Source organism: Botryllus schlosseri, chromosome 13, assembly GCF_051294905.1.
Source record: "Botryllus schlosseri isolate E-star chromosome 13, Bs_hap1, whole genome shotgun sequence".
Taxonomy (NCBI): Eukaryota; Metazoa; Chordata; class Ascidiacea; order Stolidobranchia; family Styelidae; genus Botryllus; species Botryllus schlosseri.
This window is the reverse complement of record NC_137248.1, coordinates 13,537,787-13,564,372: the sequence shown is the minus strand read 5'-3', so window position 1 is coordinate 13,564,372 and position 26,586 is coordinate 13,537,787. Positions and strand designations below refer to the sequence as shown.

The 26,586-nt window shown below is 40.7% G+C and overlaps 1 protein-coding gene and 1 long non-coding RNA gene across 2 annotated transcripts; both read right to left on the bottom strand.

Moving 5' to 3' along the window:
- Nucleotides 1-10,236: 10,236 nt before the first annotated feature.
- LOC145453288 (uncharacterized) lies at nucleotides 10,237-11,996 on the bottom strand. The gene is made up of 2 exons (XR_013919696.1): nucleotides 11,099-11,996; nucleotides 10,237-10,506 (listed from the first exon to the last, which is right to left on the bottom strand). It is a non-coding gene; the product is annotated as an uncharacterized LOC145453288 (long non-coding RNA).
- Nucleotides 11,997-19,426: 7,430 nt separating this feature from the next.
- On the bottom strand, nucleotides 19,427-26,218 carry LOC145453220 (nucleotide exchange factor SIL1-like). The gene is made up of 8 exons (XM_080331201.1): nucleotides 25,900-26,218; nucleotides 25,490-25,622; nucleotides 25,186-25,288; nucleotides 23,896-24,075; nucleotides 23,051-23,194; nucleotides 22,059-22,238; nucleotides 20,687-20,814; nucleotides 19,427-20,036 (listed from the first exon to the last, which is right to left on the bottom strand). The coding sequence occupies exons 1-8, from the start codon at nucleotides 26,027-26,029 to the stop codon at nucleotides 19,715-19,717; spliced, it is 1,320 nt and encodes a 439-aa protein (XP_080187327.1). The 5' UTR covers nucleotides 26,030-26,218; the 3' UTR covers nucleotides 19,427-19,714.
- Between the last annotated feature and the right edge of the window lie 368 nt (nucleotides 26,219-26,586).

Here is a 26,586-nt window from a genome sequence, read left to right as displayed (position 1 = left end):
GCAAGCTCCAGACTGTTGGTATCAGCATGCCATGCGTGAAGAGCTTGTTTAATTCTCTACAGAGCATTCTTGACCGCGACCGCAACGACCCGGAAGTTTCGCTGCAGATATACAAAGAAACCTGTGAAGTAGGGGAGATGTGGTAGGGGAGACCGGGGACAATTGTAACACTTTTCGTATTTTCCAACATTACGTGTTCTTCTCGTGAAAATTTCACTTCCAAAGTTTTATATAAAGAAGCCAACAACTCGATAGTTGATATGAAAACTAAATTGGAACTCAATCAACAATCAATCATGGACATTTTGGGTCGCAAAAATCGCTGCTCAAATGTTACAATCGCCCCGTACCCAGGGGCAATTGTACCACCCTTGCGGGGCAATTGTAACAGTGGTATTTATGACTAAACACAAACTGAATGAACAACGAAAACGGAAGCACAAATTGCAATACTGCATGAAACTAAAGGAAGAAACGTTTGAACGCTTCCAGGCTACGCCCGATCGCATTTATGGCATCTGAATGCAATATCACCCTTCGTGTCTTGTTCATGCTTAAAGTGTACAAGAGAGACATTCATTCCATCATCTCCCTACACATATTCGGCCTCTTCTACCAAGGTTCTGTTGTTCAGCGGGCATAATGGGTTGGTCATTCGGTCACCCGCGAAGGTGCGAAACCGACCTGGCTAACATATCTTGGTTCAATGGGCCGATGATAGTATAGTAAAACGAGGACGCAACATTGTGTGGCGTCAAAGCTATAATGACATTTATCTGTGCTGTAGAAAATTAACATAAATTGTTCTCATCAAATATCAAAATGTAAGTGGGTCATGATCAAAGTCAGAGGACGAGAATTAAGACATGACTATTGAAGTTCGACACACCAAAGTCGATCAACATGAGAAAGGGTTGTTGAATCACGAAAATAACCGAACCGTCAGATTCACATCACCACTATTGTATGGCCGTTTAGACAGATGATCATGTTAGAATTGGTATCGCAAGGCAGTATCTGTTCTGGTGAACTTCTGGCTGTTGCAAGATTATTCTACAGTAGATGAATGGTAATACCAACATATGAACAAAGACATTCAGAATTGATAACATATTGTAACGGGGCAGAAGTAACAGAGTGTTACGATTGCCCCTGACACGCTCGACCATGATTTTTGTCTCAGTATGGTACCTTCCCGGCGATGCAAGTCCTATTCTTTCCACCACCACGGTAGACTATAGTAACATTGTTCCAGCTACACATATTACGTTGTAACTACTTGAGGTACTATTCGTCCAGACAAATTATTCCAGACCAGAAAAACTTTACTCAAGGGTCAAAAATTTCGTTTTTTGCAAATTATTCCGGGGTTTCGCATCGTAGCTCAACGTAACTCCAGGTATAATAGGAGAGATAACTACTGCATGCGCACTTAAAATATCAAGCTGATTTCTCCATCCTACTAGCGGTGAGGTCGATTGTTACATTTGCCCCTAGTTACATTTGTCCCCGGTCTCCCCTACCGATGGATCAAAAATTGCAAAATTATCTCTGGCCCTCAAATCTTCAGCCGAGAATAGCAGATCTTTTGCTGTCTCAACACTTCGACACAAGCTCTACCTATCGCGGACATTTAAATGAATATCCTCTTTTCCAAAAAATATTTATAAACGTTTAAAATTTGTTGCTCGAACGTGTCATCGGTCCCCACCCGGTGGGTCCAAAGGCTCACGACCATGGGACCTATGAGACATACGATCAAAAACTCAAATTTGTTAACTTGTTTTGTTGTGTACTATAAGATAAGCTACAGCAAGCCAATGAAGAATGTTTCGTCGCGACCTTCAAGAATAAAATAGATTATATCAACTCAAATGTTGGCATAAAATCATGTTTTGATTTACGCCTAAACTTACAAAATTAATGCCACATACACATAACCCGCAAATCGACATTTTGACTTTCAAATACTCCGTAATAGCGATAAAACACCACAGGTAGGCTACCTATGATTTACAGCCTATATATATGTAGGCGAGTTTCAGTTGTTAAGTGATTAGTTAGTCCATCTATTTTGCTTGATTTGGCTATGGTACCATAGGTCCCCCACCCCATAAATATTGTAATTGACTTGAGTCCACTCGAGGATGGTATTGATTCAAAAAATATGTGCCATTATATACCCTGATACGAGCCCTATACTTCACATCAAAAATTATGGCGGGTTTGTCAGTCTGAAAGGTGATATAGAAAAATGCAAATGTCGATCCAAATTTACTTTACACCCCTTAAAACGTAAATCATTCGTCACAGACCCCATAACTCACGCAGGTCGAATTTTTTTGCATGTGAGGAAAGATTCTGTCAGCATCTAACTGTAGACAGATTCACGGAGTGTAATCATGTAATTATCATGGAGAATTTTTCAAGTATTTTCGGTCCCAGTGATCCATCGGTACCACATCTCCCCTACTCGGAGTAGAAGAGCTGAGAATGCCTAGAATAGTTGAGGTACAAGTTTACCGTGCTAACGTCTGTGCTGAATCGGCTTTGGAATATTTCCGGCGTTCGGTATATGTCCCGTACATCGACGGATTGAGTAACTCTCTCCGGAAACGTTTCAGGGACAACGCCTCATTACTTGCGTTGCTATCCATCCTTCCACCAAGCAAGCCAGCCAAGTTAGATGAGATTGAGCGTTTGTATTCTTTAGATAACCTTGGTAACGAAGTAATTCTCTGGAGATCGTCTTTGAACTCCCAAGTTAACCAGGAAAGTTTACTTGACCTTCTTCTAAGTACTAAGGATTATCCAAGCGTGCACAGTGCGATCTAGGTCATCCTGGCCTTGCCAGCAACAACGGTGGAGGCTGGAAGGTCATTCTCCCCCATGAAGCGGGTCAAGACCTGGCTACGCTCAACAATGACTTCCGATCGCCTCTCAGATTTATGTGTGATTCATTGCCATCGCGAAAGGATGAACGAGGACAAGATCGATCGAGTTGTTACGAATATGGCAGGCGCGAGGCGACGAATAGAGTTGAAATAGAATTTATTCATAGTTTTTGGCAATACATTCAAATTTTGCTCACATCTGTTTTATGATTTGTTTTCAATGACCATGTTGTTGCAAGAAAGCTAGCCAATGGTTGCGGATATCGGGTATAGACACTGTGTTATCACTAGCCTATTGAAAGTCGTGTCCACTCAGCCGTGATTGGCCGGCATCAGGTCAGAAGTTACCAGATTATTATGAGACGAATAACACTAAAGCAATCACTGATGTTTTGCTGAGAAGAAAGATCTCTATCTTTTCAAGTAGCAACATTTTTGAGACCGCAACGAGAGTTCACCCCACTGAGCTATATAAACACCCGGAGTCATAAAAACAAACTTACCAAAGAAAGTAAATATTGCGAAAATGCCCATAGCCCGAAGATACCTCTTGCGGATAGCTGTTTCGATGGCGTAATACTCTAGAGAGCGATATCTTTAATCTTTGTTACAGCGATACGCCAGACACGCCGCGATAAAGTATGCAGATGTGACGTTCATCTTAATTTTAGTGAACCGACACAAATTCGTGGGAAAGTAGGAGGCTTCTACATCAGGTGGCGGCTGGCGGTATCTTGAAACAAACACTCTGTATCTCCCTTTGACTCATCAAAAATTTCGCCCCCCCCCCACAAATTTTTTTCTGGCTACGCCCTTGTTGCCATGCTGTATATCAGGTTATCAATACACTCCAGACGCCACTACTTCACAGCAGGATAATAATCACCACTCTGCCTAGGGTCAGATAGTAAGTTATGTATTGATGTTTGGTTAGGCTTTTAAACGGAGCTTGACCGTTGTCGCTTGGCGGACATTAGGCATATGTACGTACGTGCGTACACCGGACAAAGATTGGAAATTTTGTACTCGTCCAATGAAAGAAACATTTCGATTTCCACAATGAAGCATAGGCCTATATATCATAACCGGGCCGTTGTTTGCCGTTCCTCGTAACGGCAGCTTCTGGTATCTGTATTAAGTGGAAGGCAGAATTTCATGTTCACTTCATCTTTTTCTCATATGACTGCACCTGAAACGGGCGCCAATCGTGATTTCGCAATTCTTTACTCAAAATTTGGAACTGCCGCCATAGCCATCCGCTTAAACACCATGTTACTTTGGGTTGTCAGGACCAAAACAGCAATATTCTAGCCCCCCCCCCCCCCCCATCCAAACGACACATACTCAAAGTTTCGGCCTAGGTCTTTCTTTGGTAGCGCACTTCGTAGGGTTACCATATTTTGAAATCCGAAAAATAGGACACTTTTTATAAACTTTAAAAGCTGAAATACCGGATATGAATATGGTTAATTTTAAAAGTTTTCGACCAATAATACCTGTGCCTACTGAAAAAAAGGGTCATCACTTCGATTCGACCTTCGTTTTGCCCGTTTTTTTACGAAACTCTGTCGTACGATGCGACGAGGTGGAGATTTTAATACTTTTTCTGGAAAAAGAGGACAAATTCTCAAAAAAAAAGACATTCAGGCGTCCTCCTAGGACACTTTCAATTTATTGAAAAACATGGAAAAATCCTCTTGAAAGTTAACGTATGGTAACCTTAACACTTCGTGGAGTCGCATGTTGGCCAAAACTGCATGTCTTTTGGTGTGTCGTGGCGCGGTAATGACCGGCACCGAAATGCCTATTCAAAATAAGCATGCTTTTTTCTTGAGGGGGAGACGTTTGCATTTAAGAATCAAGTTATCTAAAGACATTAAATCGCAAAGCTCGAAGAAAATTTTCCAGTTAAATATATCTCTCGAAAATACCCTATAATTTGTTGATTTACGAAAAAACTTTTGAGTCCCCTTCGAACTCGCTCCCCACCCTATTGGGGAGTTTGGGGTGCGGCAGTTACGGACCTGGCAAGAATGTAAATCGTTGGGTGCGATAAATCGTCCCCTATAAAGCTGAGCATTGGGCACATTATGACGTAACAAGAAAATTACGTATTATCAATAAAGAAAGTTGTTATCTGATTACGCCTTTTCATCGCAATCGTTACATTTTCTACCAATATATCTTCTAACATTAGTTCGAAGAAACAAAATAAATGTAATCGTGAGTCATCGTGATTACTTTTCCAATGTAATCGTAATCGTAATCGACTACTTCCTGATTTTGCTGAAATCGTAATCGTAATCGCGTGATTCAGAGGTAATCGTAATCACTATCGATTACATTCATAAAGTAATCGCCCCATGTCTGGTCTCAAGACGGTAGAGAGTTCCTTTGATGAGGCATATTTCTGTCGTTCGTGTATATCAGAAAAACGATTCGCAGGAGTTATGTATTGGTGCGTCGCTCGGACCTCTTGCTTGGTCATTGCCTTGTCCCCAACGCGTATCCGGCGTCAGATCGTTATTTTCAATTTGACTTGGCCTGCCACTTTATCTCTGCGCAATAGATGGATTATGACATTATGTGGAGTTATTGGATCTATAGAAGAGGACATCGCGAACAGGCAGAGGCCCGTGAAAGTTACATGTTTCATGTTTTTGCTCTTTGGCGTATTGGGAATGCAAACGCCCAGACAATGCTTCATTGATCATTTGCTACCATCGTTTATTTTGTATTTTTCTTTTCAACCAACATTTTTTACCGCCAGACTGTATAGAGACGAGTGTAGCTACATGTTTGATGCGAGCGATCAGACTCTAGCTGACCTTCAAGGTCGAATCGATCATTCCTATCTGATACCGAATACTGTGCAGTGTGCAGTGTGCATGCATATTTCTGTACCAGCATCACTGCCTTTTGTTTGCTATGTATTTTGGTCGGGTGAAATATTAAATACTCTCTCTCTCTCTCTCTCTCTTTCGGATTGTAGGACCGTGTCTTCCGGGAAGTGGAAAACATTGCCAATTGCGACGAGAGAGTGAGGGAGAGAGAGAGGGAGAGAGAGAGAGAATCTTTATTCGTATACATTACATATCAACATTACACAACACAGTCGCTTCAGAGCCGAGCCACCCAGAAATTTGTCGCATATGCTTGAATTTGCATCGCGTTGACCGGTGACCCATTGTATATTACTTTATTTATGATAATTATTCTCCGATAATAGTCGCAATTGGCAATGTTTTTCACTTCCCGAAAGACACGGTCCTACAATCCGTTATTCCAGTGCTTTTCAACCTTATTGAGCTCCATTCGCACTTTTTTTGCAAAATAAATTTCATTCGCTCAAACCTACCTAAAATTGTTATACATAAAGAAGATGAAGATACTCAACAATATTTTGTTCAGATGCGCAACAAATTCGCTAATGTAACTTAGGCCATCAAGTGTCTCATTAAAAACACAACTGTTTTCCCTCGTTTTGATTTCAACTATAGTGCACTAAAACCCTTTTCGGTCAAGCAAAAACAAGAGTTGTTGGGTTTCGTACAAGAACGTCTACTAGTGCTTGGATGGCCAGGTCATAGGAACTGTTCAGCAGTCCTATCCAAAATACAGCGTATTTTTCACAAGTACAATTGTTTGCTGCAGAAATGGTTTCTAAGAGATGACAAAAACGTCTCGGAGTCTCCATGCAGTTCGTCGAAAGGGTGAAAAACCCATATGTTCGTGCTTAGGCTTTTGCCTGATGTCTTGGAAAATAAGCTCCAAAACGATCAGGGAGAGTAGACATATTAGATCTCGCTACCTTATGATACGTGGCTTCAAGTTCTTTTTTTTTTTCAATCTCCCATTTTCTGTCTCACAAGTAAATGAGAAGAGCAAAGAGAGTCACGATACCGTCTGTTCGGCTGTTTAGCCTAATCTAACTTGAAAGTTCATAACAGTTCTATAACATTAAAGCAGCTTTTTATACTACGACCAAAATCTGAGTTTTTGTGGCATCTCGCGACCCGAGCCCTACACATGAAAAAGAATTTTTTGAAGCCATGACGTCACAAATATTCAATTGTGGCGTCATAGTGGATTGACATTAACAGTTGAAGGGTAAATATAGCTCCTTTGAGGAAATGGGCTTCACACTTCTGTCATATATGGACCAAAAATATATTTAACCAGGATTACATTACATCGCCATATGCAGCATTTTTACGGTCGGCGTTCATCATCATCAGAACAATCATTGCGTACCAATGATCTGTTACACCGACTAATTCGAGTTTTCAAACTTCCAACCATTCCATATCGTATACGGCGTTTGATTAAAACACTGTTTAAAACATGTCTTGAACAAAGTGTTTTAAACAACCATTTGTTTCAAATGTAACCCTACATGGCATACGGAACGCGCACACCACTATTGTACCCAACACAGCTCTTCGAAATATGTCTAATGCACGTGATTTCAAATTAGGGTGATTTAAATTCCTTAGTGCGTCGCATTTATACTACTGTCTAGCTCAGAGGTGGGCAATTATTTTCCCCCGCGGGCCAAATGAGAAGCAGAAAATACGACAGCGGCCCGAATCACAAATTTTAACTGTATTCTCAAGCGTATTAATTTTATTTCTAAATTGAAAGCAGTGAATTACGCTGCTACCTGATAAATGCTGTTCAGTGGATGTGTTGATATTGGGGAACGAGAAAGTGAGGGTTAGAAATCAAAACAAAATATTTATTTGCCGAAATATTTCGAAACGATGTTAAACATGATGATACATGATGAACTCTCTTTATACCCCCGACCGTGTTTTTCTATCAAGACATTAAAATGGCTTTTGGATACTGCAAAGTAGGGATGGTGTGAAAGGTTCTGTGTGAACGCGAACGTGAACCTCATGACGTCACGTAACGTCATATTGTTAATTCCAATCCTACATTTCAGTAAAGTGATAGCCTATATTAATGTACAAGTTGTACACGAAACCTAGCGACGACTCGAGCCACATACATAGTATAGGCCTACATATTGACGTTTTAAACGCCGCCAAATGTATCAACTGGGGCAATCAGATGATATAATAATCCCATAAAATCAATCTTCCGTGGCTTTGCCAACAATTTCGACAAGGACTTGCAAGGGAATATATGCTTACGCCTTATAGGTCTAGGCCTGACCGGACAATGTATTCGCCGTCCAAGTATTTCTACGTTGATATTGAGGAGAGTGTAAAACGGGTTTCTTTTCTGGCTACCGATATCACCTCATTAACAAGTTATACAGCAGTAGCCAACACCCCAATCGCACGGATTGGGTTTTTAAGATACAATTATCATATGGAATCAAGATTGACCATGACCACGTACGCCAACGTACAACGTTCATCAGACAACAATATCAATTTCATTGATTGGTTATTTAATCATCATTCGGTGACTACCTACATGTAGTGTATTCGCTATTGGTATCGTGTGATTGCGGGTCAAGCTCTCAGCAGAGAGACACTAAATATTCGAGCAAACTTTTGTAACAAGCAAGTAAAATTTTCGAGATTGTCAAGGTGCATGCTCGTTTAGTGTTGATTTTTTATGCTACCAGCGCCATGCATATAGCGACCCACAGTTCAAATGCAATCAATTTCAACCAAAGATGTTATAATGAAGTGAAAATTGTAATATGAAAAAGGTTCACAGTGCAAAACCTACCAAGGTTCGTTTGTGAACGTGAACTTCTAAATCTCTGTGGTTCACATACAGAACGCGAACCTGAACCTCACGTTCACACCATCCCTACTGCAAAGCTTATTGTCTTGGACGCTGCTCTCCTAGCAGCGTGCAGCTTGGCTAAATAGCCTTGTTGGGCGAACCTTGCCGTTCTTCTGAGTGTATAGTGTCTACTCAGATTGCAAGAACGGGACTATCCGGTGCCGACTCCCTACAATTTCGACAACGGAGAATATCCATATCGAAAGTTTTGCCTATCTAGCGACGGTCATTTTTTACCATGGTTTAGTCGCCACTGATGTTTTTGGCACCGCATTTTATCAGCGGTATGCTGGCCAAAACTTTACGTCTTCATGTGTCCCGACGCCGAAGAGGTTGGCCCGAATGAATGAGTCTTATGGGACTCAACTCGCTCGTTGCACAACCCTACTCTATAGCATATCCCAAAGGTATTCGACCATGTTATCCAGAAAAAACAGTCGCACAAATTTTATCATAAATTTTATCATCCCAATTAAAGGTTTACACATTCGCATGATGAAGTCATATTTTCTGCCTGTCTCGCTTATTGGCTACCCAACACATTGATCTTGGATATATGTAAAAACGATCGTGGGATTTTTTTCAATAAATTCAACAAATATTGCATACATATTAACCGATCACTCTAGCACCGTGTTGACCCAAAATTATACCCTCTGCGACCCATACTTTATTAGCCCTTGAATGGGTAGAAATTTGCGCTACAGTAATTCGCAAATGTGAGTCTGAAATGATGATATTGACTACTATATCCTAGTGATTCGCGCTAATCGAACTGTTATTACGAAAATATGATGATTGTTCAGCGAAAGAAAGCAGAATATTACGCAAATATTAATTCACTACGGCTTGTGAGAGACAAAGTTATTGTCAAAGCTATATGCGTCGTGAATCAAACAAGTTTTTAGAATTGCGGCGCAACTACAAAAGTTGGGAGCTACTGCACTTGAATTTCCGATCAGGTTAATTTGAATTATGCCAAGACATTAAAATTAACAATTGTTTACGATTTGCATTCGCTCTCATCCGGATTTTCATTCGCACCATTCACACCACCTTCGATTTCCGCACTGCATTTTTCCTTCGCACAAGTACGTACGAGTACCATTCCACGGGTTGAAAAGCACTGCATTATTCATTAATCAAAATAATCAGCGAGTTCTATTATTTTCTTCCGCTGAAGACGCAGTGACGCAATCGCACAATGGAATACACAAGACTAATGCGACGGAATGGGTTGATATTGTATGTCGATACGGCGTAATGCAATATATGCGACAGTGTTCGATCTTGATCTTATTTCTACTGTTAATATTTTTGAGATTTTGATGCTATCCTCGGTATTTTTTATTCACTTTCTTGTATTCGTCCTCCACTCTAGACTTTTTTGCAGAAACGACACTGTAAAAACAGCCACGCAGAAATGGTGGACCCCGGAAAAACCTTCAACACTTCTGCACTACTACCGAGACTCGAAGCGCAGCCTCTTGCGCCGATGCCGATGGATTTACCAACTATACGTCGATTTCAACAAAAGCTAGAATTTCCGTGATGAAATCAATCGGAATTCATGCAAGGATAAAAATTTCATTTATTGATTCAATCAATGTGTACAAACTGTATAGTATACACTGTACTTGTACAGTGCATACAAGGGTTGTATTTTAAATGTGGTGATATCGAGCCAATTTATCGCAAGCACTATATTGTTATGACACCGAATGTCGGTGCATCGCACGCTGTAGGAATTATCCCATCGGTCAATACTTCAAACTGGCAAGTCTTCTTGTTAAGAACGCTTTTGCATGGTCCTAATGGTATGGTAATCGTGGTTCCAGGTGGCCTGAAAAAGGTAGGAAGTAGATTAGTATTTAAAAACTATATGGTGCAATATTGCACCTCAACCATTTCAGGAGCCGTTTGAATGGGAGAGAATTGAATTAGATGCAGTATAATTGAAGATGAGCCCACGACGATCATCGCGCAGCTCGTAATATTAGCAATGATGATTGATTTTCTAGATTCCTTATGCTTACAATGCCACAGGTGCTGAGCTAGTCGGAAAGTGAGACTGCATGTGATATCGGTGGTCGACAACAATTCTATTTTCATCCCTCTACTCCGTTAGATAGATATATCCAGAGAAATTAGATGTTAGAGAAATCTTATTATGACAACAAAACATCACTGAGAGCGCGCTGATTGTTTTCAATAAAGTAATGTTAAGTGATCATCCAATCTCGAAGTCTGAAAGTCTAAAACAAGTAGCCTATTCCAATCCATGCAGCTTTGCTGTAACAACCTCACTGAGTAAGGGCAAGAAATAGTTAGACATTTTAACATAGTTATAATTATATCCGGCCCAAAGTCAAAACTTATGTCTTTAGCCATAACGCGACTGCAATCTTGTAATTTAAACATTATACAACACTCACAAAGAACATTGTTCCATTCCCATTACTGTACAGGTGCACTGGTAGCATTCTTTCATGTACACCGATCCGATCGGTTGATCGACTCCTGCGTCGTCGAAACACCCAGCGGGCTTCAGTACCGCAGCACCATACGCTGCAGAAAGACAGAATATAAAAACTATAACCTTCATTCGATCCGTAAACGTTTTCGACGGGAAAATGATTCCGAATGAGTGAGGCGATAGGCTATATAAGAATAGTCAACCACGTGACTTCCCTAATATATATCAATAGTTTAATAGGACTATTTTCACATATAATCGCACCTTAACAGCAAAAGTCACATAATTAAGCGCTGCAATAGAGTCTTTCCGACAATTATCGTCTAATGAAGTCTAGCAGGCTACGCGCCGCAGCTAACGGTGCTGCCGGGAAATACTGCTATATGACTCTATTATCACAGTTGGTCACGAATTTACCATCGATTCTTATAAATTACTTTACAAGTAAAATATGCGAGATATGCGTATAGTCGCTCCCTGGTACATACAAATGTAGGAATTGACTACGCACAATGACAAACAGTATAGGCCTACATATAAAACAGAAGTAGTCGTAAGTTGTAGGCCTACCTCGTGTATTCGATTTCAATTCCAGCATTCGAGTATTTGAGCTTCACTGAAGTCACAAAATGAAACAGACCTGAACACAGTTCAAATGTCTACACCAGAAAATCAGTAATGCCTGAAAAACATATTTAAAAGGATGTTCGACCTGATTACACAGCAATGACTTGGGGACAATACTGCAGTTCGGTCAGCACCGAAGACATCGTGTCCAATTGTCTAAGGTCCACGATTTTAGGTGCGTACGCGAGGTTTCAACGCTCCATTGGTAGCCAACTCGAAGATAAATTGTCATCAACTATACCCGACTCGAATCACGAAAATTGACACTCGATTCGGATTTTCGGACAATATCTCTTATTCTTTCGCCACATAGTGACACATCTAATCGACAATGCGTGATGTCACGTGACTAGAGTGATTGCACATGTATTGTACACTTGTACAAATGAAAGGGCGTTGTTTATTATTGTCCTTGATGTTTTTGCGGCATATACACACACTCATGATATACATACACACGATTTTTTCATATCCATCCATACCATGAGTACATGATGTGCATATGCCGCTGGACAAGGAAGGTACAGATATAGCCTTGTATGGCTTTCTAAGTCTTGCACCACCATTCCATGATATCTCGGTAATGCATGAGCGCCAAGCGGGGAAGTCATGAATACCAGTGTTACTAATCTGGTCTTTGGTATGACCCGACCGGGATCGAGCCCACGACCTACCGATCAAGAAGCCGGACGCTTCACCATTACGCTATCTTGATCGTCAGGTATGATCGACAGTATAAATTCGTAGCCATATTCATAGTAAATCTGTTGTGAATGTGAGGGTATAACATGGTGACGGAAACTTATACACAGAAATTCTTAACGTAGAGTCAAAAATATTCTTACTCAAGACAATACCAAATCCTTACGGTCTGTCGCAATATTTCGACAACTAACAAGCTAACTAATTCGAAGAAGCGCGTGACTTATTGGTTAATTTAGTTAACTAATTATGTCCTGTTTGTTCCTGGAATATGGCACAAACTTTTTATAGTTCTGCGATAAGTAACACTTAGCTTACAGCACCATGATATTAATGTGAGAATATCTACCAGCACCAGGAAAGGATACAACGAAGCGTTAGTTATAGTTGGTTAGTTAGCTTAATAGTCCAGGATAATTTGACATGGACATCTTATTATTCCTGCACATCGACATCAAAAAGAAAATTCCAAGCCTCCGTAATATGCCGTGTCATTTTGTGTGTCCTGATTATTAAGCGTTTGTGCTGAATCCAAATGTCTATACCAGCAATAGCAATATATACCAATGGCAATAAAATTCTAAAGAGTACTGTTGTACAATAATCATATATATATAAGTGCATAATTGCTTACAACTCTTTCATATTGATGTCATTTCTGCACGTAACAAAAGCGACAACACGATATGATGTAGTTGTAGTGTTTCCCAAACTTACACAACGCCACCCTGTGTAGCAAATCAGGTATCAACGCCCGCTTAACCCCCTCCTACCCCGCGAAAAATTCTGTTTCACTGCACAATCACTGCACTATTTTGTGTTGATCGAATTTATTGGCAACCCGATATATGTTATATACGCTATGCGAGATTCACATTTTGTATGAATTCTAGGACAGACAAAATCCGTGAAAATAATCGTACCAGGCAATTTCTCTTCCAAAGCATCGTACTTCGTTGTGGGGCGATATGCAGTTAAAACTTCATCGTCGCCGTTGTACAATGTACATACGTTTGAATGTGTGCTCGTAACTTGAGCTCGTTAAAAAAGTGTTACTTAATAGTTTGTCTATTCCTTGTGTAATTGATTGTATGGTTGGTTACAAAACCCAATGTTGCATAATAATGAACATCTGCGCAGAGCGTTGGTAACGATTTTCGATTGAATACATCTTTTACGACAACGAACGAAGTGACCATGACATATTCATAACTCTGACTTTGGTGCAAAGAGAGAGCCATTTATTTACTAATTTTCACAAGAAGTTTTCCATAGTCCATACCGCCCACGTTTACTCTCAGCAACCCGTCTTGCACCACATATGGGCGAATGTGCGGGTGGATTTTTCGCTCATCCGCTTTCGCTCATATGGTTTCGTGTGGTTTATGAGTAGGGTGATTTTTTTACCTAAAAAACGGAAGATTTTGACCCAAAAAATCAAAATTTATACACTTTTTTCTTAAAAAACTTAAGTTTGACCTCGTGTATGTAAATTAGGTGTTTTCGCACATAATGTTAGAATTGCAATACTTATCTTCATTTCTGGTTGGAACTGTCTGAGTGTCTGTCCTTACGCAGTAGTTTGACCTGAAAAAGCTTTCTTGACCTAAAAGCTGACAAATTTTTGCATGAAAAAACTTTATTTTAACGAAATCTGGACCTATGAAGAATTTCAGTAGTTGCATCACGCAATATGATAGAAATAATTGAAATTTGTTGTAGTGCAAAGAAAGATATAGGCCTACTTTCCTGCATTCTCGGGATGAACGTGTCTGTCCTTCCTAAGTACAGCTTGCCAAGAATGGAGAAATAATTAACGTTCAACAGCAGCAGTTGTTCGCTTGCAAGACTGCAGTTGTGCGTACAGTGCTGGTCAACACACCGTGTTGCTTCATTCAGACAACGTTGTCTATATCACAATTTCTCATCATGCGCGTAATGGTCACGCACTCTTAGGCTACTTCAGTAAGGATATTGCGGTAAGTTGAGCATAACTCCATGTCAACGTATTTGTTTCATTTGATCGTTTATTGTTTGTTTGTTTATTTCACATACAACAGCGGTGCTTATCGCCTATTATAAGGTCATGTGCACCACGACAATTATTTTGTAATGATCTTTGCTTTTGTAATCTTTCTGGACGACTTCCACACTCGCGCGCTCCGAACATTACTCTTTCATGCACCCGAACTTGTTCTTTACTGCCGGCTTCTTACTGGCGCGGTTCACCATCATTCTGGGCTTTTTGAGCCACTGTTACGGCGGTGAGATTGATAATGAGGAGCCCAGATAAACCTCCGACACATAGAATTTGGTCCGAACCGGGATTCGAACCACTGCCATTGGCGTCGTGATGCTGGCGGTTAACCAGTTGTGCCACTCGCTTCCCCATTTGACCGTCTATGATTCACGACGAGCAGACAATGGGCCGTCTACCACAGTAGGGCTATAAAGTAGGCTACAAGCTGTAAAATATCAGACGATAAGTTCACCGACAGCTCGATAGGACAAAGAACAGTGGCAAGATGCAAATTTCAAGAAGCTGTACAAACAGTTGATATCACTAGCACAGACGAATGACAATTCGAAACCAAATATGAACTAGTACAAACTGAAGAGAACAAGCGATTTAGTTGAGTCAAACCTCTCGAACAAAGAAACAATAAATATCTTCAGAATAGCAAATGTCGGATATGTCTTTGGAGCAAGAAAATTCAAGAAAAGAATGCTGAAGATGGGAAAAATATAAGTGCAAATTTTGCCACCAGAAAGATGACACATATCCTATACAGTCAGAATAACAAAGACGAGTGGAACTCATATTGACATCAATCTACAAAAAAAAACCAGATACTAAAATAAAATAATACTACTCGATATTCAAAATGAGTAACTTTCACGACGGACATCAATGGAAGCAATTCAAGACGAAACGAATCCTGGGGAAATTGTACCCAAAAATTGATACGATCGAAGAAGAAGCCCTAAGAAAGCAGAATAAAAGAAATGAAAAGGAAAATATGAGACCGCCTATCTGATGAAGCAACATTACGGAAGAGAAACGGAGGAGGGAAAATCTGACGAAGACGAACGATGAATTGATGAAGGAAGGATGGTGGATTAACTATAGGTACACACAATGTACAATGCGATGTATTGAACAGATAGGGGGGCCAATTGCGGTCTCTTAAACTGGCATCTACCTCGGCCTAGTGGCCGATGCCACAGTTCTCTCTTCGATGTTTGTTTCTATTCCGCGGCTCTTTGTTGCTCTTTCCGTCCTTTGTGAGTGCGCTCTTTCATAAGAACAGCGACGCGGGGAAGAGGAGCCCAGAATATCCTCCGTCGCGGAATCGAACCCGAGCCGCCCGGGCGGCAGGAGCTTATGTCGTCACCACCCCGGTACAGTGTGGCAAGCGCAGTGGTAAACCGCGGCTGCAACACCGATTATAGTGCTTGTTCGAGTTCGACCGAGGTCGACTTCAGAATGCCTATACCTAAGTGTTGGAGGTTTATCTATAGCAGTGGTTCGCAACCTTTTTTTAGACACGCCACCCTTTATGATTGTGAAAAATTTCGCGCCCCCTTATTGTCATATTACAAAATCCAACCGGGATGCTGTAGCAACCCCAGCAGATTGTTTGATGGCATGGAAGGTTATGACTGTTGAGCAGAGAATCCAAAAATATGAAATTCGCTCTATATATAGAGAAACACGCGTGAATTGAAGGTAAATCGTGCAGCGCGCGAAAAAAATTTTCAGCTGACCGCTTCTTCTCGCTCCCCTTCAGATGCTTTCACGGAGGCGCACCTGCCAGCTTCAGAACCACTGATCTATAGGCTCCTCCTTGCCGCCTCATCGGCGTGAGCGGTGTCTTGCAAAAAAAAAACAAGAAGTAGGCTGTGCTATAAGTCGGCAGTTACGGGATAAAATGAAGAATATCGGCCTGGTGTAAATGACCATAGTAGTCGACAAACACCATGAATACCACAAAAACAAAACAAAACAAAAAACACTTCGGTACAATTGCGTTCGTCTTGTATAACAGAATGGTACAGATACGTTTTCTGCCTATAAAGGGCCTTTTGCTTGATTTCATACGGTTTTGTGGAGTAGGCTTATAGTTGTGGAGTAGATTACCGGACCACGACCTGACCTATCGATCTCGCCTTCTGTGACATGCCACCCCATTTTTGTCGCATGCCTTTCCATCCTACCTTTTTTTACTTTTCATTCAGTGTGCAATGTGTGCAATGCCCTACTATCTTCTTTCACTTTTCATTCAGTGTGCATGCTTCCTCTTTACATCGCCTAGCTAGGCCAGGGTGGGTGTCTGATTCCAAAGACTACTCCAAGTCGTTTCGACACCTTTCCATCTTTTCATCGTATCGCAACTTTTTGTGATATATTGAACTGATAGAAATTGCCAATAAACCGAACCGAGGCTACTTTTATCAGGTGAAATAGTCTTTCAGACCTTGAAGAATTACTGTAGACCAGACTTGGACAACTATAAAATTTTCAGCTTTTCTAAATTAGATTAGAATTAGAATTAGAGTTACAAAAATTTTCCAAATTAGATTAGAATTAGAATTAGAGCTACACAGTTTTTTCCAAATTAGATTAGAATTACAATTAGAGCTACACAGCTTTTTCCAAATTAAATTAGAATTAGAATTAGAATTTCTGAATTCGCAAAAAGTTGAAAATTGAATGAAATTGTGAATTATAAATAAATAAATCAAGCTCAGTTCATATCAAATCACAGTGAATTCCCATAAACATGAGAATGGATAACGTCTGTACATCAAGCTTGTCTCGTTTTGCACTATACCAGGGGTCACCAACACGCGGGCCACATGCGGCCAACGATTAGATTTTTGATTTTGGAAGAACGCGATAAACAATTCGAAATTGATTTCAAGTATCAAATTGTTGTAGTTGTTTCAAAATAATCCATTTGCCTGTGCCAAACACCACTATTCCTCACTAGCTGAAATGGCTTCGGACATGGAAACATCGTAGGAGAGTATAAGCTGATATGATCAATGAGCATATTGCCTTGACGTAAAATAGCCCAGACACTGCCAAGACCGAGACGCTAAGAAAACGGCCTAGGGCTTTCCCACAAGATCAATCTTTAAGATGAGATAGTCTTTCAGCTAGTAACATGTTCGCATATCCCCAATATCGATTCATTAGTCGCTGAAAAGCCTGGTCAGGTATCGTGCGCATCTTATAGTTCATAATAAAATGAAGTCTATGATCACGATGTTTCATGTTTTATATGTAGCCTACTTCCTTAATAGAATATTTCTTCTTTTGTCGTAACCAAGCTCATCGCCCATGTTAGTGAGCACGACGTTGTACTAACGTAAAGCTTTAAAACATGGTTGCTCAAATGCTCAACTGTGTGTGGGCTATTATTTTGTCTCGATATTGCATTATTGTATGGCTCACTTGCATGGCTGCAAAAAAGCTAATATTGCAGTCATACCTTCGAGTTCTCGAGAAGCAGCCTCAAGATGTGGAAAACGCTTCTCTCCTTTCCAGTAACTCAAAACATCGCAGTCCACGATCTCATGCTCAGCTTCAAAATCTCTTTCCACTTCATTCTCTAAAGTCTAATATATTTTCTTGGTTAGATCTCAAGCAACCATCCTCTTTTTACTTGATGTAGTTATGGGCATGAAAGTGAACAAGCCTGTTAACTATCTCTTTTTCTCCGCTGCTACTGTTTGTGATCGAAACAAGAATGTTGTTCGGAGACTACAAGCTACTATGCCAGCCTAGTTATTGTTCGTCACAATAAATAGGCCACTATGATGGTACGGTGAATGTAAGTAATGCGATGGATCCTTGGCACTGGCTTTCCCCGTGCGTGAGGGTTATTCTTGTTAACTCGCTGCAGAATGCCGCGGACAAAAAGGCATTTTCAGGAAAACGATAAATTAGATTAGAACTAAAATTAGAGCAGAGAAACATGTGACAAATTAGATTAGAATTAGAATTCGAGCATAGGAACATTTCACAAATTAGATTAGAATTAGAATTAGAGCATAGAAACAGTTCACAAATTAGATTAGAATTAGATTACTGGCATTTCGCTCTAATTTAGTGAAATTGGACAACTAGAATTATCTAGTTGTCCAAGTCTGCTGTAGACCTACTATTCTAATCCTATAAATGTTTTTTTAATCGTCTGGTATGGAAATACAGTACTTGGCGGGTGGGATTGCAGAATCGATACATTAATCGCGTGTTTATCTCCCTATGCAAGGAATAAATGGTATTTAATGTAAACTTTAAAAATAAAGCACAGAGGCCACAGACAGTATTTACTGAATTATAATGTACTCAAATAGTTGTTGAAGTCAATCGGGCATCTGTGGTCTATCAAAGTTGTCAACAAGCTCTTTGAACTCTGGCTGTGTGGCTGCAAGTCGAATGTTGAAACCATTGGTAAAGACTGCACTTGAACATCAGATATATTGGAACGCAGCCTTGTTAATGTTCATGGTCGAATATGTTTCCTCGCAAATGTATCTAGACCCGAACAGAAGTAGCTTCATGAACTATGAACATCTTTCTCAGGTTGGCAAACTTGGATACATTCTATGACGCATAAAATTGGTCAATACTTTCAGATTATAATATCTCTTTCACGGTCGAAGCTGTCTGCGGGTAGCTCAAAATCCCGTCGCGGGCCGGATCCGGCCCGCCGACTGTATGTTTCCCACCTCTGGACTAATACATTGATTACACCAGGTCTATATTATTATCTTGACTTCAGATCTGCGGCCTACTTTTGCTTTAAGCTTTGCGGATCGGAAAACGAGCCTAGATAAATCTCACCGCCGACAATTAGATATGAATTCTGCAGTGAAACCCTACAGTGCTTAGTGTTTACAGTACCTAACTGCTCGGACAACGTCGCTGATGGCAACGAGACAAATCTTCCGTCATCTGGACAAAGTTTAATAAGAAAGTGTCCATTTATTTGAAATACAAAATCCAATAAAAAGACAATACTCAGAAATAGCACCTAGCTAGACAGTATTGAAGGGTCACTACGAAAACAAGTACACTTGCCCGAAACGGTCAAAGTCACTACCATCGCAGCAAACCCGATAAAAGCACTGTCACACTGCAATACGTCACGAAGCCCACTTTTTCGGAACAGAGAATAATGGCAGTATAGAAATTTCAAAGCGACAAATACAGCCTCTGCCATTCCACATACAACTACAACTCCGTGTGAACATCACTAAATCTATTCCGCCCCACAATTTCTTTCAAACGTCTGACCGAGTCGCGCATTGAACGAAAATAAGAGTCTGAATCCCCGTCGATCTCCTCGTCGTGAGCCAGATCTACATATTCCGCTTCGTAACGCGCCAATGCTGCGAACACCCGAGCGCCGAAACTGGTATCGTCCTGGCAAACGTTAAGAAGATTTTCCATCGCCGTAACCAGCGTTTCGCGCCGGTCGTGTTCATCCGTTTCCAGCATGCCAGGCACGAATTCACAGAAACCCGAACCCCGAATTTCGTCGGCGAGAGAGAACCTAGCAAAACATGACATCGTCATTACTGAAAATCAGGGGTGTTTAAATTAGTTAGCGTTGTTGCTCAAGTAGAAGTAACAGCTCTAATTTCTGTTCAATTACAAGAAGTAGCGACTTCCAAGATAATTCCTAACTATTTCAAGAGGAATTAGAAGCAATCAAGTAGTTTCAAAATTTGGTGGAGGGGTGGGTTGCCGTAAATCGGGGCCGGCTACTTTCAAATTGCAACATGTGACCAACGCAAAATGACTAATCACACTATAAATATATGTATAAGTATAAAAACATAATCAGTTATCGTGATACAGGGCCTGTTTCCACATGCCGTGCAAAATAATTTCCTATTTCTGGACCATGGCTATTTCGTAGAGCTCAGTGAACAATATGACGACATAACACTGCATGTCAGAAATGTCGTGCCGTGAATATTTGTAGCTTTGTGCAACACGTTTTTTGACGCTAAGATATGTATGGCTAATCAGTAGTGATGGTGCTGTCAATGAGAATCATATTATAAGCGAGGTCCTAATGAGTGATATTCAAACACTCGGCTTGCCGAAAATAGGTGGCATTCGAATACGTGACTCGTCGTGGAATCACTTGGGTACTCAATTTTGCATTCACTACCCTACTAGTCCGCGGAAACTCACAACTGATATTGACGACGCTTCTCTGCGTCTTCCTCCGTCTCTTGCGAGTTCGACATCAGCTCCACTCTCTCCGCGGCCAGATCGCTCAACAACGACACCACTTTGAAACGCAGCCTTTCAGAGCCGTGCTGAAACAGACCATTATCGACACTGAAAAAAGCGACAACCTTTGAAAACATTATTCACTTATTTCACGCCACTCTTAAGATGCAAAGTTATCTCTAAGTGCTTGCTACTGTTCAATATTCCAAGTATAGAATATATGCAAACATGACTAAAAAAATGTTAAGTCGAATCAGAAGCAGTTCAAAAACCCACACTTGAGCACGCCTAATAGTTCCGCATAGGCTACTATTTCTATATACCCTTAGACCTCAGGCGACACTAGTAAGTAGTAATATACCATTTTTTCATAATTGTAAATGCAATTTATCAGGGTTGTAATGACTCGACTTGCGATTTTTTGGTGAATCGTCTTGACTCGAGTCATTTTTCAATTGCGTACATGGACTCGACTTGTGCTCAAGTCATTGTGCACGACTCGAACCAAGTCATATGACTAGGGACTGGGACGGCCAAGACAGACATTTCACTGCAACTTCGAAGAACTTCAAACAGGCCTAATAAAGTCACCACATTATTGGTATTTCGTCAATCAGTCCTGATACTTGGAAAATAGGGCCAAAAAACTAGTGAAAATGACTGAATTACGAATGCCAGACACTCTCTATCATTTAAAAAAAATGAACTGAAAACTGAACATGACTTGGACTCCGACTTGGCTCTCTACTAGCTGACTTGGAATCAATCTTGACTCGGGGGTGAATTGAAAATACTCGACTTGACTCAAGTCAAAACTATAAAAGTGAGATGGACTTGTGACTTGGTTACAACCCTGCAGTTTATATTCAATTCTGTAAATTACGTGTATTTCTTCCAATTTCTTTTCGGGAGAGGGCACTCGTATTAAAACCAAGAACTTTTGTGGCACTAAATTGTGCGAAAAAAGTTTCTCAAGTCCAACAACTCTGCTCATTAACTCTACCTTTTGGTAATTTACGAATAATAATGATGATCACGTTCACCCCCTCCTTGCTACGCACATACTGTTGTTTATGGTATTCATGGCGTTTTCGGCTGCATATGTTTTTACACCAGGCCGATATTCCGCATTATCATTCCGTATCCGCCAACTTGCAGCACAGTCCACTTTTAGGCTTTTTTCAAGACACCCCTTACAAAGATCGGATGATGAGTAGGAGCCTAAGCAAACCTCCAACACTTAGGCAGGAATTCCAGGGTCTACCTTGGTCGGATTCGAACCCACAACTAACTGGTGTCATAGCTGTCTCGGCCATCTACGTCCATGTACCTGATTCATGCAGTTTTCCAACGCGGCAAACCCGCCGTTGTTTCTGAACATGAATTGTGCGGCTGGAAAACGCCGCACCGCACAGGACACGGCGTACAATGCCTTTCTCCTCACTTCCTCGATTTCCGTCGCGTTCCACACCATGCGTACCAGCGACGACAACGCCCCTTTCTCGACCGCCTGCAAAACAGACGAAAAAGTAGGAATCGAGGATATTGTGAGCGACAGACCGTCAAGGGATATTTGAAAAACATATGGATATGGAAATAAATCCGGGTGTGCCAACAGGAGATTGTGTATAAACCTAAAAATAGTACATTGAACCTGAACCGGGGTCATCAAACTGTAAGTTATGTTCCTAAAAAGCAGGGTTGCAACCAAGTCACAAGGCGTCGAGTCACAAGTCAATGTCACTTTTATAGTTTCGACTCGAGTCAAGTCAGATCATTTTTAATTCACCACCGAGTCCAAGTCAACGAACAGAGGGTCGAGTCCGAGTCATGGTGTCACGACTCGAGTCCGAGTCCAAGCCATTGCGTTAACTGCTCAGTATGGAGTTAAAGTCTCGGTAAAACCACTTTTTATAACTCTGTTTGGTTATATCGAATGATTCGCTTTTGAGATATACTAATTTTCCGCGCTTACAGCAGTTTCTGTCGCATTTTCAAGTACCAGCACCAACAGGCGAAATACCAACAGTGTGGTTACTTAACTCTATTCTTCGAAATTACAACGAAATGTCGGCCTTGGCCGTCTGAGACACGAGTCATATGACTTAGTCCGAGTTATGCGCTATGATTCAAAACAAAGACTGACTGGAGTCGAGTCATTTCCGTAGTTTCAGAAAATTACTCGAGTCGAGTCATCAGGAAATCGCAACTCATTTGGACTAGAGTCGAGTCATTACGACCCTGCTAAAAAGCATCTTCAAATTAGTTGGTAGGTAATTATTCAATTGTATAACGAGAGGGTTACGCCGGGAAGTTTCTTACCGCGATTTGAACGCCGGGATTGCTTTGCACGGCTGAGCCGATGACGTGTGCAGATTCGAGACGAATTTCGTCAGCGCTGTTGTTCAGCTCACCGACCAGGACTTCCATTCCATTTAGTTTGATGAAGTCCAATGCGTTGTCAACCTAAACACGCAATCTGTTCACACAATGTCATACACATAACCATGGCCAAGATATCACCATAAGAAAAAGAAAATCTCACAAGAACTTGATTTTAGTAAAATGTTGAAAATGGACATCAGCTACTCCAAGGGCGCCCAACCCAGATTCTCGCGCGGGACAAGTTCGAAGCTTTCGATGACGCTGCGGCCCGCAGCGTCAACAATATAGACATTCAATGTATTTCCAAGTAGTCAGGTAGGCCTGACTTGACGGGACCTTGCAGAATGACATTCCACATCTACCGTGAAAATGTGATTTACTATGCACTAACGAAAAATATCACTTTCAAATATTTGAATAAAATTGTTGTAATTATCAGCAACGAGCAAACACTTTGAATGATGCCTCATACTACGAAAATTTAACTTGACTCAAATTGTGACTTGACTTGACTCGAGTCACCTCCAAAAATCTATTGACTTGATTAAAGTCAAAACGGGCACGTCAAGTCAAAGGTAGTGACTTGGTCCCGACAGTGCGTAGAGTTTGAAAATGGAAGGTCTATTCTAAAATAGGTTGAGTGACAAGTAAAGGCTTGATGCAGAGTCAGTCGGCATGCTTGAAAATGATCTATTTTTCAAGAGCAGCCTAGATAGCCTAACAAAGCATATCCTCCTCTTTGAAAAAAGTCATGGTGCTTCAATTGTTTATCGAACACTAACCTGGTGAACATATATCTCCAAATCTTTCAGGATTGAAACTCTTTCTTCCAGCGTCGCGTCGCCGGTGCGGTATCTCTCCAGCAACCTCCGCATGACTTGAAAATCGCTTTCTTGCTGCAGCTGAAGTTCGTCGAACGCCGCTTTGATTTCGTCCATGGAACGGAACTTTTCTTTGACCACCTAAGATAACACAGTGTTGTTTCACCCCGTCTATTCAAGTCAAGGTACCGTTGTCACATGAAATGCCTTCATGTACGAAACATACTCGGGGCGGTGAGGGACAGGAGCTCATAATATTGAACTGGGGCGTCATTTCAGGACTAGACTAGAGTTGCTACTCAATTAGAAGTAGAAGTAACACTGAAAGTACATTCTCAATATCAAGCAGATAAATATATATTGCGGGACGGGAATTTTTCAAATTGAATTAGGGCGGAATTTCGAGATTCAAAGATTATATTAGTGCGTGACACTTATAAAGTAACACTGGAAGTTTCTACTCAAATACAAGTAGAAGTAGCGACTACTTCAAGTCAAGTAGTTTTTTACTTCGACAGAAACTGAAGGTCTGAAGAGCACTCAAAGTAGCCTAAAGTAGATTTGGTCGAGAGCTCACATTCTTTCAGCCGTTTGTCAGATTTTTGAGATTGACATAAAATGATAAGTGACACTATAAATAGGTCCAATTCCTGGAAATAAATCAATGTAACGCGGCAGAGGGCTGTTTTGACAAGTTGCTAGGACAGTTTCACCGGAAAAGGTGATGTAAACATATTACAAAACTACATGCTACTTAACAAACTACTAAGTTTAACAAGTAACTGGTTTTGCTTCCAAGATTTTTAGGTTTGCTCCAGACGATATATTATAGGCTTCGTTCGTTCATGAGAGAGATTACAATCTTGAATGAATTTGATTTAAAAAAATTCACAGTGCATTTATGCTGGCTACCACAAAATTATACAGAGAGGTGGATTTAAAAACCATCGTGCAAGGTCAGAATAATGCTTTAGGCTATACTGTAATCGTGCCACAATTACATAAAAAAGGATACAAATCTAATCTTGAACTATACTGTTACATGACAAAATTAGAAAAAAACACCATGGTTTTTGGCCCGAAAATTGACTCAAGATTGATACTTGAGTTGAAGATAAAATTCTTTCTGAAAATCAAATATGACTCAGAGTACAAACAGTTTTTAACTGCATCTGCGCCTAGCTCAAGAGGGGCAGTTGATACGATATTATCCATATCAAGAGTTTCAGAACTTTCCACAAAAACACCAACCTCTTTCTCGCGATCTGTCGTGTCGCCGGAAACTTTGTCTTCTTTGATTTTTTTCAACGCAGATTTTAATTCGTTGATATCAAGCTTCAAATTTTTCCCAGTTCTGAACAGTTACCAGAATTGAAAATTATGAGCAGATAGCAGACAGCGGAAATGTGACAGATTTAAAAGGTGGAAACATGACTATACAGTTATCAAATTTAATGATGCAGACCAGGGATATCGAGACTAGAGTAGATCTAGCCCTGCACATCCTTGATTCAAATACAGACAATCAATTTATACAAACTTCTGTATCACTTACTCTTTAACATCTTGTGGAGCATCAACAGACATAAGAGATTTGGCCTCAGAATTTTCCTCCTCCATCAGCTTAGCCCAACGCCCACCTTTTTCGAGGTCCATTCTGACATGCAAGCCAGAAGGGATACTTTGGCCTAAATAGTAGGCCTATATTTAGAATTTCCTCAGAGCGCAGAAGACATGTACACTATTTCATCACTTGGCCAGGCCCATAGGATAGATGGATGCGTATGATCTTATATATTTAGTTATGCCACTTATATTAGAAACTGACCGGTATAGTTCGAACAAGAAGTTACAGTGCCACAACTGAAACAGCGTTAAAGAAACATAATAAATCACTTAAGCAATATGATGTCGGAGTCAATTATAATTCAAAATAACTCCGGTGGGATTACTCCATGTACTAACCTGGTTTGACCTCCTGCCATTCCGACGTAGGTATAAATTCTCCGGGTTCGTTTCCATCCAGATCTGATTCAGATACCGATCCCAACACCAGCACCGATGACAAAAATGCGACCAATACGAAGTTATTCATGGTGAAAAAGGATAGTTCTTTCTTGGTTGGTACTGACTTGTCAATGTCTTGGACGGACTACTTCATGGTAATATGTATAATTAAACCACTAGGCATACGTGTCCTTGTCCATATTTAGCTCACGTGTCCGATACAGAATTGCTCATAATTTTGCACAGTATGATGTAATCACAACACAGACAACACAGAAAACACTGAAAGAGACCATATTTACATGATCATGTATCACATGGATCGCATGTATCATCCAGTTATGTCACACTTTCCATTTGGCTGAAGACGGTCAATTTTGACCAATGATATAAATGTTTTTGACCGACTTGCCGAGCGCGAAATTTGATAAAACGGGTATCAATCGAAAGCTACCACGGTTATGATTGCGAAAATATAACTTTTATTCTGCTTTTATTCTGGCCCTGGAACCCCCCAAAACAAGCCTCGAATTTTGTATTGTAACGGAATTTGGTATGGTGACGCAACCATGCCGTCTGAGCAGCTAAGGAGAAAGGGCGCACGAGAGTGAGAGTATGAATGCTCGAGCGCTAAATTAAATAAAA